We start from the raw sequence: 17410 nt of genomic DNA on the forward strand, positions 1-17410 counted from the left end.
ATACCTGAGGTCCAGTGCCGAGGGCCTTCTGGCGGTTCCCTCCCTGCAAGAAGTGAGGTTACAGGGAACCAGGCAGAGGGCCTTCTCGGTGGTGGCACCCGCCTTGTGGAACACCCTCCCATCAGATGTCAAGGAAATAAACAACTACCTGACTTTTTGAAGACATCTGAAGGCAGCCCTGTTTAGGGAAGTTTTTAATGTGTGACATTTTAATGTATTTTTAATCTTTGTTGGAAGCTGCCCAGAGTGGCTGGGAAAACCCAGCCAGATGGACGGGGTACAAATAAATTATTATTATTATTATTATTATTATTATTATTATTATTATTATCATCATCATCAAATGAGAGAGGGTCCACAACCTCCCGAGGGAGTCCACATCTATAAGGGAAGAAAATATGCCTGCTTCTCTGCCGTTGTCACCTCCTGTGATTCAGCATCTGGGACAGGAAGGGAGAAAGGGGGTCCTGATCCCAAGTACATACAGCGCCATGGAACAAGGGAGGAGAGCCTCTCCTTCTTCCTTCCTTCCTTCCTTCCTTCCTTCCTTCCTTCCTTCCTTTAATTCTTTAATTCTTTCCTTTTTTCCTTTTTTCCTTTTTTCCTTTTTTCCTTTTTTCCTTTTTTCCTTTTTTCCTTTTTTCCCTATCTGGGTCCTTTCTTTTCAGGTCAGCAAAATCAGCCTGGTGGACCTAGCAGGGAGCGAGCGGGCAGATTCGTCAGGAGCCAAGGGAACAAGGCTAAAGGTGAGCCTGGCAAGCCGATAAGCCGCCATCTTGGCAACCTACAGCGGTGGTTGCCAAAGTGGGTGGTTCCCCTCCCTGGGGTGGGCGGTGGGATTATGTCGGGGAGGGGGGGACGCTAAGAAGCGAGAGGCCCGTGACTACCAGACTTTGCAAAGCTGGCATCGCCAGGTCAGGTTTGTTGAATTAATGGAGCTAAGTTGTATTAACTGGGTTCTGAATATATGTGCAATTACCTGTTGCTGCTTTGCCTTCTGTAGGGTTATGATTTTCCTCAGTCGGTCATGCAAACCGCTGTTCTGAATTATGCTTTTTTCCCCAGGGGGCACTGGGGGCGGGTATATGGAACCAGGAGGGTAGTGGAGTTCCTAAAAGGTTTGGGAACTGCTGGGCTAGAGTAAGCCTCCCCTGACAATGGGGCGCATGTGTGCCTGCCATAGGAGGAGTGTGTGTGTGTGTGTGTGTGTGAGAGAGAAAGAGAGAGAGAGAGAGAGAAAGAGAAAGAAAGAAAGAGACAAGAAGACACAGGCAGGCAGGCAGAGAAGTTAATTCTTACAAGTTAGCTGTGATTCCTGCATTGCAGCTCTACAATTCTAAGATTCTGTAAATTATTTTCACCCACTTTTTCAGGAAGGCGCCAACATCAACAAATCTCTGACCACGCTGGGCAAAGTTATCTCCGCACTGGCAGAGATGGTGAGTGACCCTTTTGAGGGGGAGGGTCCTCCTTCTTCGGGGTTCCAGGCTTAACCCATTTTTAGTCTTATTTTTGTTTTAACTTCCAAAGGCTTTAATCATCGATGCAATGCTTTCCTCATTGCTTTTTTTTTTTGTAAACTGCCCTTTTTTTACAAAATCAAGCAGTGTGTTAAATTTTATGAAATAAATGAAAGCAATACCTGGAATGCATTTCTTTAAAAAACCAGAAGCTTGTAAATAACCACATATGAATCTGGATAATAATAACACCTATATAAGTGGGTGGCGCTGTGGGTTAAACCACAGAGCCTAGGACTTGCCAATCAGAAGGTCGGCGGTTCAAATCCCCGCGATGGGGTGAGCTCCCATTGCTCAGTCCCTGCTCCTGCCAACCCAGCAGTTCGAAAGCACGTCAAGGTGCAAGTAGATAAATAGGTACCACTCCAGCGGGAAGGTAAACGGCGTTTCTGTAAGCTGCTCTGGTTCGCCAGAAGCGGCTCAGTCCTGCTGGCCACATGACCCAGAAGCTGTACGCCGGCTCCAATGGCCAATAAAGTGAGATGAGCGCCGCAACCCCAGAGTCGGCCACGACTGGACCTAATGGTCAGGGGTCCCTTTACCTTTACTACCAGTATACTAGAGAAGCATCTATATGGAATTGTAGTCATTTGCGTAAAATTGCATAATTGTAGTCATTTGCATATAAAGTGTTATACTACACATTTTCCCTTTTTTATTTATTCCCCTTTTAAAGATTATTATTAATAATGATGCAAAATAAATAAAAACAGGGGGCAGGTGGCGTTAATGGATGGGGCGGAGGGCAAAGAGAGGAATCCTCCCCCCTTTTTTCACCTCCCTCCCTCCTTCTTGAACCCCCCCCCCAGCAAAACAACAAGAAAAAGAAGTCTGAGTTCATCCCCTATCGTGATTCGGTGCTCACCTGGTTGCTGAAAGAGAACTTGGGTGAGTTTTGGGGGTTGGGATGTGGGGCAAAGTGTGGGGAAGAGGCGGGAGGTGTAGGGAGATGGAAAGAAGCTAGAGGTGACTTTGGATGGATTTAACTTTTTAAATAAAAAAAACAGTCTCCCATCTGCGACCCTAGATTGGAGGAGGAAAAGGGTGCCTGGTTTTGGGAGCCTCTCTTGCCCGTGGTGGTGAAAAGGGGTTAGAGGGTTGGGGCTAGGATCTGGGAGAGACCAGGGTTCAAGTCCTCTCCCCACATGGCGGCCATGAAGCTCACTGAGGGTGACCTTGAGTTGCCACCTCTCAGCCTAGCCTACCTCGCAGGGCTGTTGTGGAGATTAAATGAGCAGGTGGGGAGAACCATGTGCAGGTCAAAATGAGTTCCTTGAAGGGAAAGGTGGTGTGTAAATGAGATAGAGAGATAGATATAAACTGGGTTGGGGGGACGCTGCTCCTGTAGGGTTGGAGATAACAAGTTTCCGTATTCTCTGCCAATTTTCCTGTGGATTTCTAAAACTGTAGATTTCCTAGGAGCCTTTGCATACGGTCTATTTGCTTTCTTGGCCTTTCACAAAGGGTGGGGGGATAAACTAGGAAGTAGAAGCACATCCAGTCCACCCTTCTCCCCTCCGTTTACCCTCTCTTCCCTCCCCTCCTTTTTTATTTCTCAGGGGGCAATTCCCGCACAGCCATGATTGCTGCCCTCAGCCCAGCTGACATCAACTATGAGGAGACACTGAGCACCCTCCGGTGAGCTGAAGAAGCAGATAAATTGGGGTGGGGGGGCGGGGAGCTCTTGTCCCATTCTGTTCCCACCGCCCACCTCCTTCCTGGTGTAGCCAGAGAGTTTCCCCTCCATTTGGGGGGCAAAGACCACAGCAGCCCAGATATGCCCTCGCTGTTTCTTTCTCTTGCACACTCGCCTTCCCATCAAAGAATCATAGAATTGTAGGGGGGGGGGAAGAGCTGTACACCACTTTGAACTCCTTGGAGAAAAAGGTGGGAGATAAATGCAAAAAATTAACAAACATCCCGACTTCCCCCCTCCCCATCCAGTTATGCCGACCGCACCAAGCAGATTCGCTGCAACGCCGTCATCAACGAAGATCCCAACGCCCGACTCATCCGGGAGCTCAAAGAGGAGGTGGCCAGGCTCCGAGACCTCCTCTCTGCCCAGGGGCTCTCGGCCACCACCTTTGCTGGTAAGGGGACAGGAGAGTGCCCCAGAGGAAGGGAGGGAAGGGGTGAAGTCTGAGTGCTGGGGATTTAGCTCCTGCCATATAGGGAAGGGACGTGGGTGGCGCTGTGGGTTAAACCACTGAGCCTAGGACTTGCCGATCAGAAGGTCGGCGGTTCAAATCGCCGCGATGGAGTGAGCTCCCGTTGATCGGTCCCTGCTCCTGCCCACCTAGCAGTTTGAAAGCACGTCAAAGTGCAAGTAGATAAATAGGTACCGCTCCGGCGGGAAGGTAAACGGCGTTTCCGTGCGCTGCTCTGGTTTGCCAGAAGCGGCTTAGTCCTGCTGGCCACATGACCCAGAAGCTGGACACCCGGCCAATAAAGCGAGATGAGCGCCGCAACCCCAGAGTCGGCCATGACTGGACCTAATGATCAGGGGTCCCTTTACCTATATAGGCAAGAAGCCAAGGCAAGTTCCCCAGTACTCTTCCATCAGGGTAGACGTTACACGAGGAAAGGGTGTGTGGGAGGGATGATGAAAAAGGAATGAGGCTGATGTTGCAGCTTGGGAACAGCTTACAAACTCCCAAGTCCTGCAGATGATTTCAGGTGACACACCTAGGATTTTGGGGTAGAGAAGCTACAAGCCACAGTGGCTTTGTTCTACCTCCACATTTGGAGGCAGCCATGCATCCCATTGCCAGATGCTGGAAACCCCGGGGGAGGGGGGGACTCTTCTGCCTGGATCCCATAATAGGCACCTGAGAGAACAGGATGCAGGACTAGATGGGGCCCCTTTCGGCCTGATCCAGCAGGCTCTTCATCTCTTAAGCAATTTCTGCTCATCCTTCTCTGACAGATTGAAATAATAGAGCGGCAGAGTTGGACGGGCCCCCCAAGGGTCATCCAGCCCAACCCCCTGCAGTGCTGCAATCACAGCTAAATCTGCCTTGTTTCCTTGGCGGGTGGAGGAAGGGGGCGCAATGGCTGGCTTCCTGTGTGCCTGATGGTGGTGTTTTTTCCACTCCGCAGGTGCCAAACCTGATGACCCGGGGGGCGGACTGGGCCTCCCCATCTCTCCCTTTGCCCCGAGTGAGGACTCCTCCCTCCTCCTGGAGCCCCTGCCCCTCAACGGGGAGTCTGAGTCGTACCCCGACATGGAGGAGGAGATGATTTGCACAGAAGAGGCCATGGAGAGGCTCCAGGTGAGATCGGGGGGTGGGCGCTTAACTCCAAACCACTTGGAAAGGGGGCTTGCGTCTAGCTAGCCTGCCCCAGGGAAAAGCCCCAGGCTTGGGAAAGCAGGGGAGGGGGCAGCGTGTCTTGAAGTGAGGTTACAGGGAACCAGGCAGAGGGCCTTCTTGGTGGTGGCACCTGCCCTGTGGAACGCCCTCCCAGCAGATGTCAAGGCAATAAACAACTATTTTACTTTTAAAAGACACCTGAAGGCGGCCCTGTTTAGGGAAGTTTTGAATGTCTGATGCTGTATTGTTTTTAATATTCGGTTGGAAGCCGCCCAGAGTGGCTGGGGAAACCCAGCCAGATGGGCGGGGTATAAATAAATTATTATTATTGTTATTATCATCATCATTATTATTATCATTGCTCTTCCTCCAACCCCCGACAGACACCCCCCCCCCCGTCAAGTGACCCAGTTGCCTCAACTGTTCCTCCCAAGGCTTTGTTTCCAGACCCTCAATTATCTTGGTCACCCTCTGTCATCTCACCAAAGGCTTGGGCTGGCTTTCTAGGTGGTCCTGAGCTGAGGGTCCTCATTCCCACTTGTGTCCCATCAGACTGGCACATCTTCAAGCCTTTAGCCATTTCCCCACATCCTGCCGTTTCAAGCTTCTCCAATTCAGCATCACTCGCGGCAGAAACTCTCTCTCGCTGCGGCCTGCTGCCTCGTCTTTTCTGCACCGCAGGCACTCGCTTATAACGGGCCGGAGGGAGTAGTTGGGCGGGGAATGGTGGTAAACAGAGCTGCTTTCCTCGCCTGTGCCCTGAGTTGCTTCCCTGTCCTCGTAGGAGACGGAAAAGATCATCGCGGAGCTCAACGAGACCTGGGAGGAAAAGCTGCGGAAAACAGAGGCCATCCGCATGGAGCGGTGAGTGGGATAAACCCCTCTGGCACGGGGGTGGGGTGGGTCTCCCTTGCAAATCCCCCACCCCCAAGCAAGAATGCTCGCTTGTATCCGAGCAGCGTGTCGTCTCTTTCCCTCAAGGAATGTGGGGGGTGCAAATATACTGGCTGGGGTGGGAAGGAGTTATAGTTCCAAACACCTGGAGGGCACCAGGTTGGCCAAGGCTGTTGTAGGCAGACAAGGTGGTGTTTAGCTGAGTTTTGTTTTATCATTGATTCGTTTTGTCGTGTTTACGCCCCTCCTTCCTTCTCCAAGGAGCACTAAGTGGCCTGGACTCGTAATCTGGGGAACCGGGTTCGCGTCCCCGCTCCTCCACCTGCAGCTGCTGGGTGACCTTGGGCCAGTCACACTTCTCTGAAGTCTCTCAGCCCCACTCACATCACAGAGTGTTTGCTGTGGGGCAGGAAGGGAAAGGAGAATGTTAGCCGCTTTGAGACTCCTTCGGGTAGTGATAAAGCGGGATATCAAGTCCAAACTCCTCCTCCTCCTCCTCCTCCTCTTCTTCTTCTTCTTCTTCTTCTTCTTCTTCTTCTTCTTCTTCTTCTTCTTCTTCTTCTTCTTCTTCTTCTTCTTCTTCTTCCCTTCTCCCCTTCCTTCTCATTTAATCCCCCAAATATCAACCCTGCAAGGAAGGTTAAGCTGAGAGAAAACAGTTACTGGCACCCAAAGTCACTATCCAGTGAGCTTCATGGCGAAGTCGGAGAATTTGAACCCTGGTTCTCTCCCAGGTCCTAGTCCGACAACGTCACCACTACACCGCCACAGACTCAGAGAGTAGACACATTGAAATCCATTGATACAACTTAGTCACATTGCTTGTTTTTAATGGGCCTACTCTGAGAACAAACTTGAGTTGAATACCACCCACAGATATTAGCATGAAATAATTCTTCAAGCCCTTTCTGGCTGTGAAAATGGAGAATGGAAGCACTTGAACGCCAGCGGATGAATCATGCAAAGCCAAAAAGTGACATGAGCCAAACTACCGAGATAGACTTCCTCTGGACCTGGAGGTTCTGAAAGGCTATAAGAGCCTGGTTGCTGGATCAGGCCAATGGCCCATGCACTCCAGCATCCTGTTCTCACAGTGGCCAAGCAGACGCCTGTGGGAAGCTCGGAGGCAGGATCCGAGCACAAGAGCAACTCTCCGTTCCTGCGGTTTCCAGGAACTGGTGTTCTGGAGCCATAGGCGCCAACTCCATGGGGCCTGAGGGGGCACGAGCCCCCTCAAAAATTCGTTTGGGGGGCTCTGCCCCCCCAATAATTTAAGAAAAACAAAGCCACTCCCGATCTAGAGAGGGGGTGGGGTTGCGGGCTCTCGACCCATCAACAATCTCGCGGGGCTGGCGTCAGCCCTGCGAGAAGCGGGGATTCCCCCTAGCTCATTAATATGCACCGCCCACGGCGGCAGCCAATTGGCTGCCGCAAAGGGCGGGCCCTCACAGGTTCACTTAAGGTCGGGGCAGCCCGGGGCTCGCCCCTTTCGTTCCCCCATCAGCAGTGGTTTGGAGGTCTTGGGCCCCCCCCAATATTTTTTATAAGTCGGTATGGGCCCCCGCCCCCCCAATATTTTTTATAAGTCGGCGCCCCTGTCTGGAGCATCGCTGCCTCCAGAGCCACCATGGCTAATAGCCCTCCTCCTCCATGAATTTGTTCCGTCCTCTTTTCAAGAGGTGGCCATCCCTGCCTCTTGTGGCAGGGAGTTCCAAAGTTCAACTACATGCTACGTGAAGGAGGATTTCTTTTCACGCGCCCTGAATCTTCCAACCTTTATTGGTTCATTCCTTTGATTCTCGCACACACACAGGGCAGCCATGCCCTTTTGAGAACTGCTGAAATGTTGAACCCGTCCCCATCTGAAACATGCCTGTCTGTCTCCCTTTTCTCCCTGCAGAGAGGCTCTCCTGGCAGAGATGGGCGTGGCTCTCCGGGAGGATGGGGGCACTGTGGGGGTCTTTTCCCCCAAGAAGGTAAGCATTGGTGTTGCAGTGACAGGCGTCCGTAGGCTTCACTGGGCACGGCTGGTGGGGTGAGGCCTACGTCTTGCTACAACCAGCAGAGGGGGCTCAGTCTTGCCCCATTTAAGCAAAAGCTTCCAAGGGTCTCCTGGGATGGAGCCGGGGTGGGGGGAGTCTTTTTCTATTGCCTGAGCCAGGGGTCAGCAAACTTTTTCAGCAGGGGGCCAGTCCACTGTCCCTCAGACCTTGTGGGGGGCCGGACTGGATTTTTTTTTTGGGGGGGGGGAATGAACGGATTCCTCTGCCCCACAAATACCCCAGAGGTGCATTTTAAACAAAAGCACACATTCTACTCGTGTAAAAACACACTGATTCCCGGACCGTCTGCGGGCCAGATTTAGAAGGCCATTGGGCCGGATCCGGCCCCCTGGCCTTAGTTTGCCTACCCATGGAATCTGAGCCTTTTTGAAACCATCTCAGGAGCAAACCCTCCACAAATCCTGAGCGGATTCCCTAAGGCGGTCGGATGGTGCCTCGTACGCCTCCTTCCAGCAGTTCCTGCAGCCACACTTGTGCCCAGTGTCTTTCCCTGCTTTCCTTTGGAGCCCCTCAATGGGGCCGAGAGTGGGGCCTTGTTGTTTGGACAGCCCTGGACCCCCATATACACTGCCCAGGCTTGCGCCCTGGGGAGGTCACTTGGGTGCTGCTAACGCAGCAAAAGCAACCTGGCAAGCAGCTGCCATGAGAACCCAGTCTCTGCAGCCACATCAGGCGCTGTGATTCTCCAACAGTTTGACTTCACCCCTGGAGGTGCACTCCATTGTGTCTCGAGACAGACGGGTGCCGTAATTTCAGAGATGGGGACAGCTGCGTATTCCTGCATTGGACCCTGTCCAATTTTATGCTTCTGTGAAATCAGCCTGTGGGAGGGTTTGCTGACCAGCTTAGTATCTTGCGTGTGTGTGTGTGTGTGTGTGTGTGTGTGTGTGTGTGTGTGTTTGCAAGCTATGGCCACAGGGTGGTGCCAGTTTCTCCCAGCTGATACATTTGCAGCAGGCAGTGGTTTTTAAAAGCCACAGGTGTGAAAATGCAGCCTTTTGTTCTGGCCACAAGGGGGCAGCAGACCACCTTCTTTCTCTCTCCTGGACTCCTCCTGACATAAGAGCCCGGCTGGATCAGGCCCACGGGGGCCCGTCCAGTCCAGCATCCTGTCCTCACAGTGGCCAACCAGATGCCCCAATGGGGACCCCGCAAGCAGGATCCGAGCACAAGAGAACTCTTCCCTCCTGCAACTGGAGTTCAGAAGCATTGCTCCCGGTCCTGAATGACTCCCTGGTCCTGAATGGGGCAACTGTGCCCCTGAAGGACCAGGTGCACAGCCTGGGAGTCATTCTGGACTCACTGCTGTCCATGGAGGCGCAGGTCAGTTCTGTGTCCAGGGCGGCTGTCTACCAGCTCCATCTGGTATGCAGGATGAGACCCTCCCTGCCCCTGGACTGTCTGGCCAGAGTGGTGCATGCTCTGGTTATCTCCCGCTTGGACTACTGCAATGCGCTCTACGTGGGACTACCTTTGAAGATGTCTCGGAAACCTGCATTGGCTCCCAGGACGTTTCCGAGCACAATTCAAAGTGTTGGTGTTGACCTTGAAAGCCCTAAATGGCCTCAAAGGCCCAGTAAACCTGAAGGAGCATCTCCACCCCCTTTATTCAGCCTGGACACTGAGGTCCAGCTCCGAGGGCCTTCTGGCGGTTCCCTCCCTGCGAGAAGCCAAGTTACAGGGAACCAGGCAGAGGGCCTTCTCGGTAGTGGCGCTCTCCCTGTGGAACACCCTCCCATCAGATGTCAAGGAAATAAGCAGCTATCTTATTTTTAAAAGTCATTTGAAGGCAGCCCTGTTTAGGGATGTTTTAAATATTTAATGCTGTATTGTTTTTAACACTCGATTGGGAGCCGCCCAGAGTGGCTGGGGAAACTCAGCCAGATGGGCGCGGTATAAATAAATTATTATTATTATTATTATTATTATTGCTTCCTCTGACTATTGGGCATTGAAACACGTCGCAGAGTGTGTTCAGAGTGGCCCATACAGATGGAAACACTGAAGAGACACAAATATATCTTTGCAAGGTTTAATAACAACTTCCCAAACATACATCTTACATAGTGTCTACAATCGTCGCCCGTCTATCCACCAGGGCATAGTAAGGTACATACTGCCCATCATATTCACAATTGCTGACACAGCTAACTACAGTGACTTATCAGCACCTGCTACAACAGCTGTAAAAACTAGGTCAGGATAATGCACCCTGGCTTTTAAAGTGGTACACATCCTGTGAAACAATAATGAACCCTAACATTTAAACAGACTATTCAGCACTGACTGTGGAGGGCAGGGCGTATGGCCGTGTGAAGGAGGGCTTGATCTCTGCCTGCCTCTTGTCTTAACGCAGACTCCGCACCTGGTAAACCTGAACGAGGATCCGCTGATGTCGGAGTGCCTCCTCTATCACATCAAGGACGGCGTCACCCGGTGAGGCCCTTGGAGCTGGGTTTGCGGGATGGAGAGGCGAAAGGGGTCCTTCTGAGCTGATCCTTATTCATATTACTAATTAATCAAAGTTGTATTCGTACAAACAGCCCAGGGCAGCTCGCAACAAAAACCATCTCTGTCTCTTGCTCTCTCTCTTTCTCCCTCTCTCCGGGGACCTCCCCCTGCAGAGTTGGCCAGCAGAACGTGGACATCAAACTGACGGGGCAGTTCATCAGAGAGCAGCATTGTGTCTTCTGCAGCGTCACCAACGAGTCTGGAGAAGGTGAGCCGGGTGGCTTAAGGAGCACAGGCACCTTTGAGAACTTGGAGGGTCGCCTCCCTTTGGGGTCCCGAGTTCCTTTTCTGTAATAACTCCTCTTCCTCCTCTCCCATCTCTTTTGTGCTTGCGTGGAGCAGGGGGGCCTCGCCGTGGGGCCACATGACAACAGGTACTGGGGTGTCTGTGGGTCCTGGCAGGGGTGCGGGGAGGTGTCAGTGTGTGGGTCCGCTGACCCGGAGGCCTGAGCTGTGGGCCCCCGTCTCCTGCCTCCCACCCTCTCAGTCTCTCGTGCTGTATGTCAGTGATTCCCAAAGTAGAAGGACTTAATGGTGGGAAGCAGAAATGGTGGGCAAGAAAGTGGCGCGGGGGGTGGGGGCACTGGAGGTGTAAATGGCTACCAGACTTGGAGAAGCCAGTATCCCTGGGCCACGTTCACCAGTTTGGCGAGATTAGGAAACCAAATAAGAGAAAGAAAGTAAGTAAAAGCTTCCGGACAAGTAAGAGCTGTTTGGCTGTGGAAGAGACTCCCTTGGGAAGTTGTGGACTCTCATTCCTTGGAGGTTTCTGAGCAGAGGTTAAGCAATCTATCTCAGATGCTTTAGTTGAGATCCCTGCATTTCAGGAGAAAGGATTAGATGATTCTATGTAGTAGTTTTATAGAATCATCTTCACTATTATAAATTGTGAAATGCGTAGGCCAACCTTCAGCCAATGACCACAGGGCAGTTAACAATACGAAATGAGAACACAGAATGATAATCATGGATTTGTAGAGTTAGCAGGGACCCGCAGGGATCTAGCCCAGCCCCATGCAGTGCAGGAATCCCAGCTGACAGCCCGACATCATCTGCTCAAAAACCTCCCAGAGGAGGAAACCAATACCACTGCCTCTTATACTGTCAGAAAATTCCTCCCAATTGGCTTTTGAATATGTGTGCTTTCGATTGACATGCTTTCAAATTTTACCTTCCTTAGTGGGTCATGCAAACCGCTCTTCTGAGCAACGCTTATTTTATAGGGTAGGGGCCCCTGGGGGTGAGTTATAGAATCAGGGAGGCCATTGGAATAGGTGCTCCTGGTTTTTTCCATCTCGCATCCCAGTGGGGTCTTTTCCCCCTAGCAAAGCAACCCCAGAAGGCCTGGGGACTTGGCGGGGGGGGGGGGGTAGAGAGGGTGCTAGCTGCTTGCTTCCTTACCACCACCCAGCCCACCCTTTCGGGGAAAGTGTGCCCTGATCTCTGCCCCCCCCCCCTCTTTCAGTGGTCGTCACCCTGGAGCCGCACGAAGGTGCTGAGACCTACGTCAACGGGAAGCAGGTGCTGGAGCCACTGGTGCTGAGATCAGGTCAGCTTTTCCAGAGTGGTGCAGTGAGCAATTGGTTCGATTTACCAGTTGCATTATTGGAATTCTGTGCAGCTTCCCAATCAAACGAACCCCAAAGCGGCTTGCAAACAATAAATGACAACAATGGAACAGTATAAATCACGCAATGCAATTAATGAATCATCAGTCAAACCATTGCGATCTATAAAACACTGTTTGCAAACTGGCAGCTAAAAAATAAGCTGAACGTACCAATTAAGGCATAAGTCATATTAGATGGTTCACAAATCAAAAAGGCATTTATAATGTATAAAACAGTATTTACAAGATGACAACTAAAAATAAGCTAGACACACACACATCTCATTCTTGCAATGACTAATAATATTTCACTCTGTTCATTAAAATGCACCTAAACATCCATCAAAGGGGACGTGGGTGGCGCTGTGGGTTAAACCACGGAGCCTAGGACTTGCCGATCAGAAGGTCGACAGTTCGAATCCCTGCGACAGGGTGAGCTCCCGTTGCTCGGTCCCTGCTCCTGCCAACCTAGCAGTTCAAAAGCACGTCAAAGTGCAAGTAGATAAATAGGTACCACTCTGGCGGGAAGGTAAACGGCATTTCCATATGCTGCTCTGGTTCGCCAGAAGCGGCTTAGTCATGCTGGCCACATGACCTGGAAGCTGTACGCCGGCTCCCTTGGCCAATAAAGCGAGATGAGCGCCGCAACCCCAGAGTCGGCCACGACTGGACCTAATGGTCAGGGGTCCCTTTAACTTTACCTTTAAACATCCATCAAATGGGAGGATCCTGATCTAAACAGAGCAGAACTGTGCCTCCGTTCCCGCAAGATTCTCCTTGGGCCTATCTGTGTGTGTGACGTGTTTGTGCAGGAAAAACATGCCCAAAAGCCAGAGGTGGTGCAGCACTTATTAAAGTGTTGGGTTACAAGGACCCAAGAGAGACCAGGGTTCAAATCTCCCCACTTGGCCATGAAGCTCACCTTGGGGGCCTGTCGCTCGCTCTCAGTTTAACCTACCTTGCAGGGTTATTTGGGGACGGGGGTTAAATGGGGAGGTGGGGAGAACCACGTTAGCTACCTGGAGAAAAAAGGCAGAACATACAGGCCATAATGAGCAATGTCTGCCACACATAGGCATGGGCTAGTTTCTGTGGGTACCGCCATAAACCCCGTCCACACACCCTGAAATATGGATGCCTTCAGAGCAATAATTGTTCCTCCGCCCCCAGAAGGTCCAGCGCCGAGGGCCTTCTGGCGGTTCCCTCGCTGCGAGAAGCCAAGTTACAGGGAACCAGGCAGAGGGCCTTCTCGGTGGTGGCGCCCGCCCTATGGAACGCCCTCCCACCAGATGTCAAAGAGAAAAATAACTACCAAACTTTTAGAAGACATCTAAAGGCAGCCCTGTTTAGGGAAGCTTTTAATGTTTAATAGTTTATTGTATTTTAGTGTTTTGTTGGAAGCTGCCCGGAATGGCTGGTGAGGGCCAGCCAGATGGGTGGGGTATAAATAATAAATTATTATTATATTATTAGTATAAAGGGGGTGTGCGTGAGACCCAGGACAGGGCCTGCTCTGCAGTGGCCCCTAATAATTCTTTCTCCTTCGCTGACATGTCTCCTTCCCTCCTCCCATCTCCCTATCTAGGGAACCGCATCGTCATGGGCAAGAACCACGTTTTCCGCTTCAACCACCCAGAGCAGGCGCGGCTGGAACGGGAGCGCAACACCCCCGCGGAGAGCCAGGCCGAGCCAGTCGACTGGAACTTTGCCCAGCGGGAGCTGCTGGAGAAGCAAGGAATCGACATCAAGCTGGAGATGGAGAAGAGGTGGGCGAGTCTTGGCTAGTCAGTGGTATCATTTGCCGGAAGCTTGCACAGTGAAGGTGCCAGGCGCACCGCTATGGGGAGGGAGTTGCAGAGCTCAGGGGCCACCGCAGAGCAGGCCCTGTCCTGGGTCACACACACACCCTTTTGAGCTTCTGGGGGTGGAGGAACAACCAAGAGGGGACCCCCTCTGCCGATCTCAGCACCTCAGAAGGTCTGTAGGGAAGAGGGGGGCTGTTTCTTGTGACTTGTGGGGTGGGACCTCTCCTGTGTCTCTGTCACAATTTAGTGTTTCTGTCCTCTCCTTTTCCCCATCACCCTTTTTTTATAAAAAGGCTTCAGGACCTGGAGACGCAATATCGTCGTGAGAAGGAGGAGGCGGACTTGCTTCTGGAGCAGCAAAGACTGGTGTGTAGATGTGTACATGTCTCTGTTGCCCCATACCTCTCCAGTGTAGGGTGGGAGGAGCAGGCAGGGCAGGAGTGACCCACTTTACAGAGCAGCACCCGATAGGCTGCCCTCTTTGTTGCCATTCTGTTGGAGAGGGGGCGGTCCCGGGTGCAGAGAGTCTGCAGGCCAGAAGCAAACAGGCTGTTGGTCAGCCAGTTCCAGCTCTGCCTATAAATCTCAAAGCCAATATGGCTTCTGGGGCTGATTGCGGCCCCTATGCACCCACCACCCCCAGGTGCTTCTTTTTGCAACTCATCAATTTTTAAAAAGTTAAAAGGTAAAGGACCCCTGACAGTTAAGTCCAGTCGCAAACGACTCTGGGGTTGCAGCACTCATCTTGCTTTACTGACCAAGGGAGCCGACATTTGTCCGCACACAGTTTTTCCGGGTCATGTGGCCAGCAGGACTAAACCGCTTCTGGCGAAACCAGAGCGGTGCACGGGAATGCCGTTTACCTTCCCGCTGGAGCGGTACCTATTGATCTACTTGCACTTTGATATGCTTTCGAACTGCTAGGTTGGCAGGAGCAGGGACCGAGCAACGGGAGCTCATGGGGATTTGAACCCCTGACCTTCCGATCGGCAAGCCCTAGGCTCAGTGGTTTACAGCACAGCGCCTCCCACGTAGCTTTAAAAAGTTACTAACTTGTTAAATTTTAAAGGGTCACACAGCCCAAAAGGACAAAAGGGCAAAGACACAGCACAGCTGCAAAAGGCTGTGAAAGTAATATTAACTCATACAAAATATTCCCTTTACAAATAATAAAGGTTTCTAAAAACAAAAGAAACCATACTCTTCACCTGTGAGAAGCTTGAGAGCAAAGCTTCTATACTGTATTAAATGAGCTGAACATTTGTATATATACTAATAGCACTGAGTGACCGTGTGTCTCAGTGGGAAATGAAATCAAACACAAGCACACACAAACCTATTCTGTATGTGTGAGCGAGAGAGATTGGAGCTCTGCTCACCAAGGCAAAACCGTTTTGAGCATATAATGGCTGCACTGACTCTGACTCTACAGTCAGGGGAAGCAGTGCTACTGAATCCTATGCACAGGGGTGCCTCGCAAGACAGTTCAGAAACTTATGCTGGGGCAGATTTTGGCAGCCAGGTATAGCTTGAGCCTATATCGCCAATCCTGGTCCGACTGCACTGGCTGACAATTAGTTTCTGGATCCAATTCAAAGTGCTGGCTTTGACCTATAAAACTTCAAACAGCTGAGGACCCCAATACAGTGGGCTACGTTACCTTCGGGTAACGTAACTTTCGGGTTGCGAACGCAGCAAACTCGGAAGTGTATACTTCCGGGTTTTGCCGCGCATGCATGCACAGAAGCGCTTTGCACATGCGCAGAAGCAGCGCCTCTAGATGCAGACTTTTTGGGGTACGTACGGACCCCAAGAACGAATTTAAGTTCATATCCAGAGGGTCCACTGTACAGCCTCTCCCCCTAGGAACCAACCCAAACCCCGAAATCTTCATCCGAGGCCTGTCTTCATGGGCCTCTTCCACAAATGTCCAGAGGACAGCAACACGAGGAAGGGGCCATTCTGTTGTGGCTCCCTGCTTGTGGCGAAAATGTTCCTCTTCAACCAAGCCTTTGGCTGTTAATCTATAGTCTTTTAAAGCAGTGGAGATATTCTCCCACCCACTTCTCTTTTATTACTATTGCATTATGTGTCTTATGCCATGGCCTGTCGATTAAGGCGGTATATAAAGGAGAGATGAGACTATCTTTTCAAGAAGGGCAGTTTGCTAAACCCTTGAATACTAAACCATTAAGATCGGAGTACTTCTGGGATATGTCCAGTACAGTCCCCACTGCCCCCTGCAGAAACTCAGCTGTGCCCCCCCCTCCTTCCGTCTCCCCAGTACGCAGACTCTGACAGCGGGGACGACTCGGACAAGCGCTCCTGCGAGGAGAGCTGGCGCCTGATCTCATCTCTGCGCGAGAAGCTCCCGGCCACCAAGGTCCAGACCATCGTGCGCCGCTGTGGCCTGCCCAGCTCAGGCAAGAAGCGGGAGCCGCTCCGCGTCTACCAGATCCCTCAGCGGCGGCGGGCGGCAAAGGACCCCCGCTGGCTGACCCTGGCCGACCTCAAGATGCAGGCGGTCAAGGAGATCTGCTACGAGGTGGCCCTCAACGACTTCCGCCACTCGCGCCAGGAGATCGAGGCCCTGAGCATCGTCAAGATGAAGGAGCTGTGCCGCCTGTACGGAAAGCGCGACTCCAACGAGCGCGACAGCTGGCGCGCCGTGGCCCGCGACGTCTGGGACACGGTGGGCGTGGGCGAGGCTGACAGCACGGCAGGGGGCGGAGGAGGAGGGGGCTCCTCGGAGGTCCGCACGGGAGGAACCCCCGGCGCGGATGTGGACGACCTCCGGGCCCACATCGACAAGCTGACTGACATTCTGCAGGAGGTGAAGATCCAGAACAACATGAAAGACGAGGAGATCCGGGCGCTGAGGGACCGTGTGGTCAAGATGGAGCGTGTCATCCCCATCTCGGCCCAGGTGAGCTGGGGGGCCTGCAAGGGGGAGGGCAGTGATGGTAAGGTGAGGAATGGTGTTGCAGAGAAACAGTCGTTTTGTTTTTTTTTTGCCCACACAAACCAGAATAGGAATCTGGCCTCAGACTTACGGCAGAAATTTTAGCGGCTTCCTAAAAACACCCTCCATTGTTCTGCCCGGACACTGAGGTCCAGTGCCAAAGGCCTTCTGGTGATTCCCGAGAGGCAGTGTGGTGTAGTGGTTAAGAGCAGTGGACTTGTAATCTGGTGAACCGGGTTCGATTCCCCGCTCCTTCACATGCAGCTGCTGGGTGACCTTGGGCTAGTCACACTTCTCTCAGCCCAACTCACCCCACAGAGTGTTTGTAGTGGGGAATGTTAGCCGCTTTGAGACTCCTTAGGGTAGTCATAAAACAGGATATCAAGTCCAAACTACTCTATCAAGTCCAAACTACTCTTCCCTCGCTGCGAGAAGCCAAGTTACAGTGAACCAGGCAGAGGGCCTTCTCGGTGGTGGCTCCCACCCTGTGGAACACCCCCCCACCAGATGTCAAAGAGAACAATAACTACCAGACTTTTAGAAGACATCTGAAGGCTTTCAGGGAAGCTTTTAATGTTTAATAGGTTATTGTATTTTAGTGTTCTGTTGGAAGCTGCCCAGAGTGGCTGGGGAAACCCAGCCAGATGGGCGGGGAATAAATTATTATTATATTATTATCATCATCAGGGGCCATGTGGCTCAGTGAGGCAATCCATCTGGCTGGGCAGCAGATGC

General features: G+C 51.9%; 1 protein-coding gene across 3 annotated transcripts in view; it reads left to right on the forward strand.

The window, feature by feature from the left end:
• KIF1C (kinesin family member 1C) overlaps positions 1 to 17410 on the forward strand; it is a 57696-nt gene that overhangs the window by 36935 nt on the left and 3351 nt on the right. For all 3 annotated transcript variants that reach the window (XM_079951746.1, XM_079951748.1, XM_079951747.1), the window contains 14 exons: positions 669 to 746; positions 1374 to 1439; positions 2330 to 2408; positions 3080 to 3158; positions 3465 to 3610; positions 4620 to 4792; positions 5616 to 5695; positions 7626 to 7701; positions 10145 to 10224; positions 10413 to 10507; positions 11765 to 11848; positions 13494 to 13674; positions 14007 to 14079; positions 15998 to 16639. In XM_079951746.1, coding sequence (XP_079807872.1) covers positions 669 to 746; positions 1374 to 1439; positions 2330 to 2408; positions 3080 to 3158; positions 3465 to 3610; positions 4620 to 4792; positions 5616 to 5695; positions 7626 to 7701; positions 10145 to 10224; positions 10413 to 10507; positions 11765 to 11848; positions 13494 to 13674; positions 14007 to 14079; positions 15998 to 16639 — 1932 coding nt within the window. The remainder of the gene's footprint in view (positions 1 to 668; positions 747 to 1373; positions 1440 to 2329; positions 2409 to 3079; positions 3159 to 3464; positions 3611 to 4619; positions 4793 to 5615; positions 5696 to 7625; positions 7702 to 10144; positions 10225 to 10412; positions 10508 to 11764; positions 11849 to 13493; positions 13675 to 14006; positions 14080 to 15997; positions 16640 to 17410) is intronic.

Source organism: Podarcis cretensis (assembly GCF_951804945.1).
Source record: "Podarcis cretensis genome assembly, chromosome: 13".
Classification (NCBI taxonomy): Eukaryota; Metazoa; Chordata; class Lepidosauria; order Squamata; family Lacertidae; genus Podarcis; species Podarcis cretensis.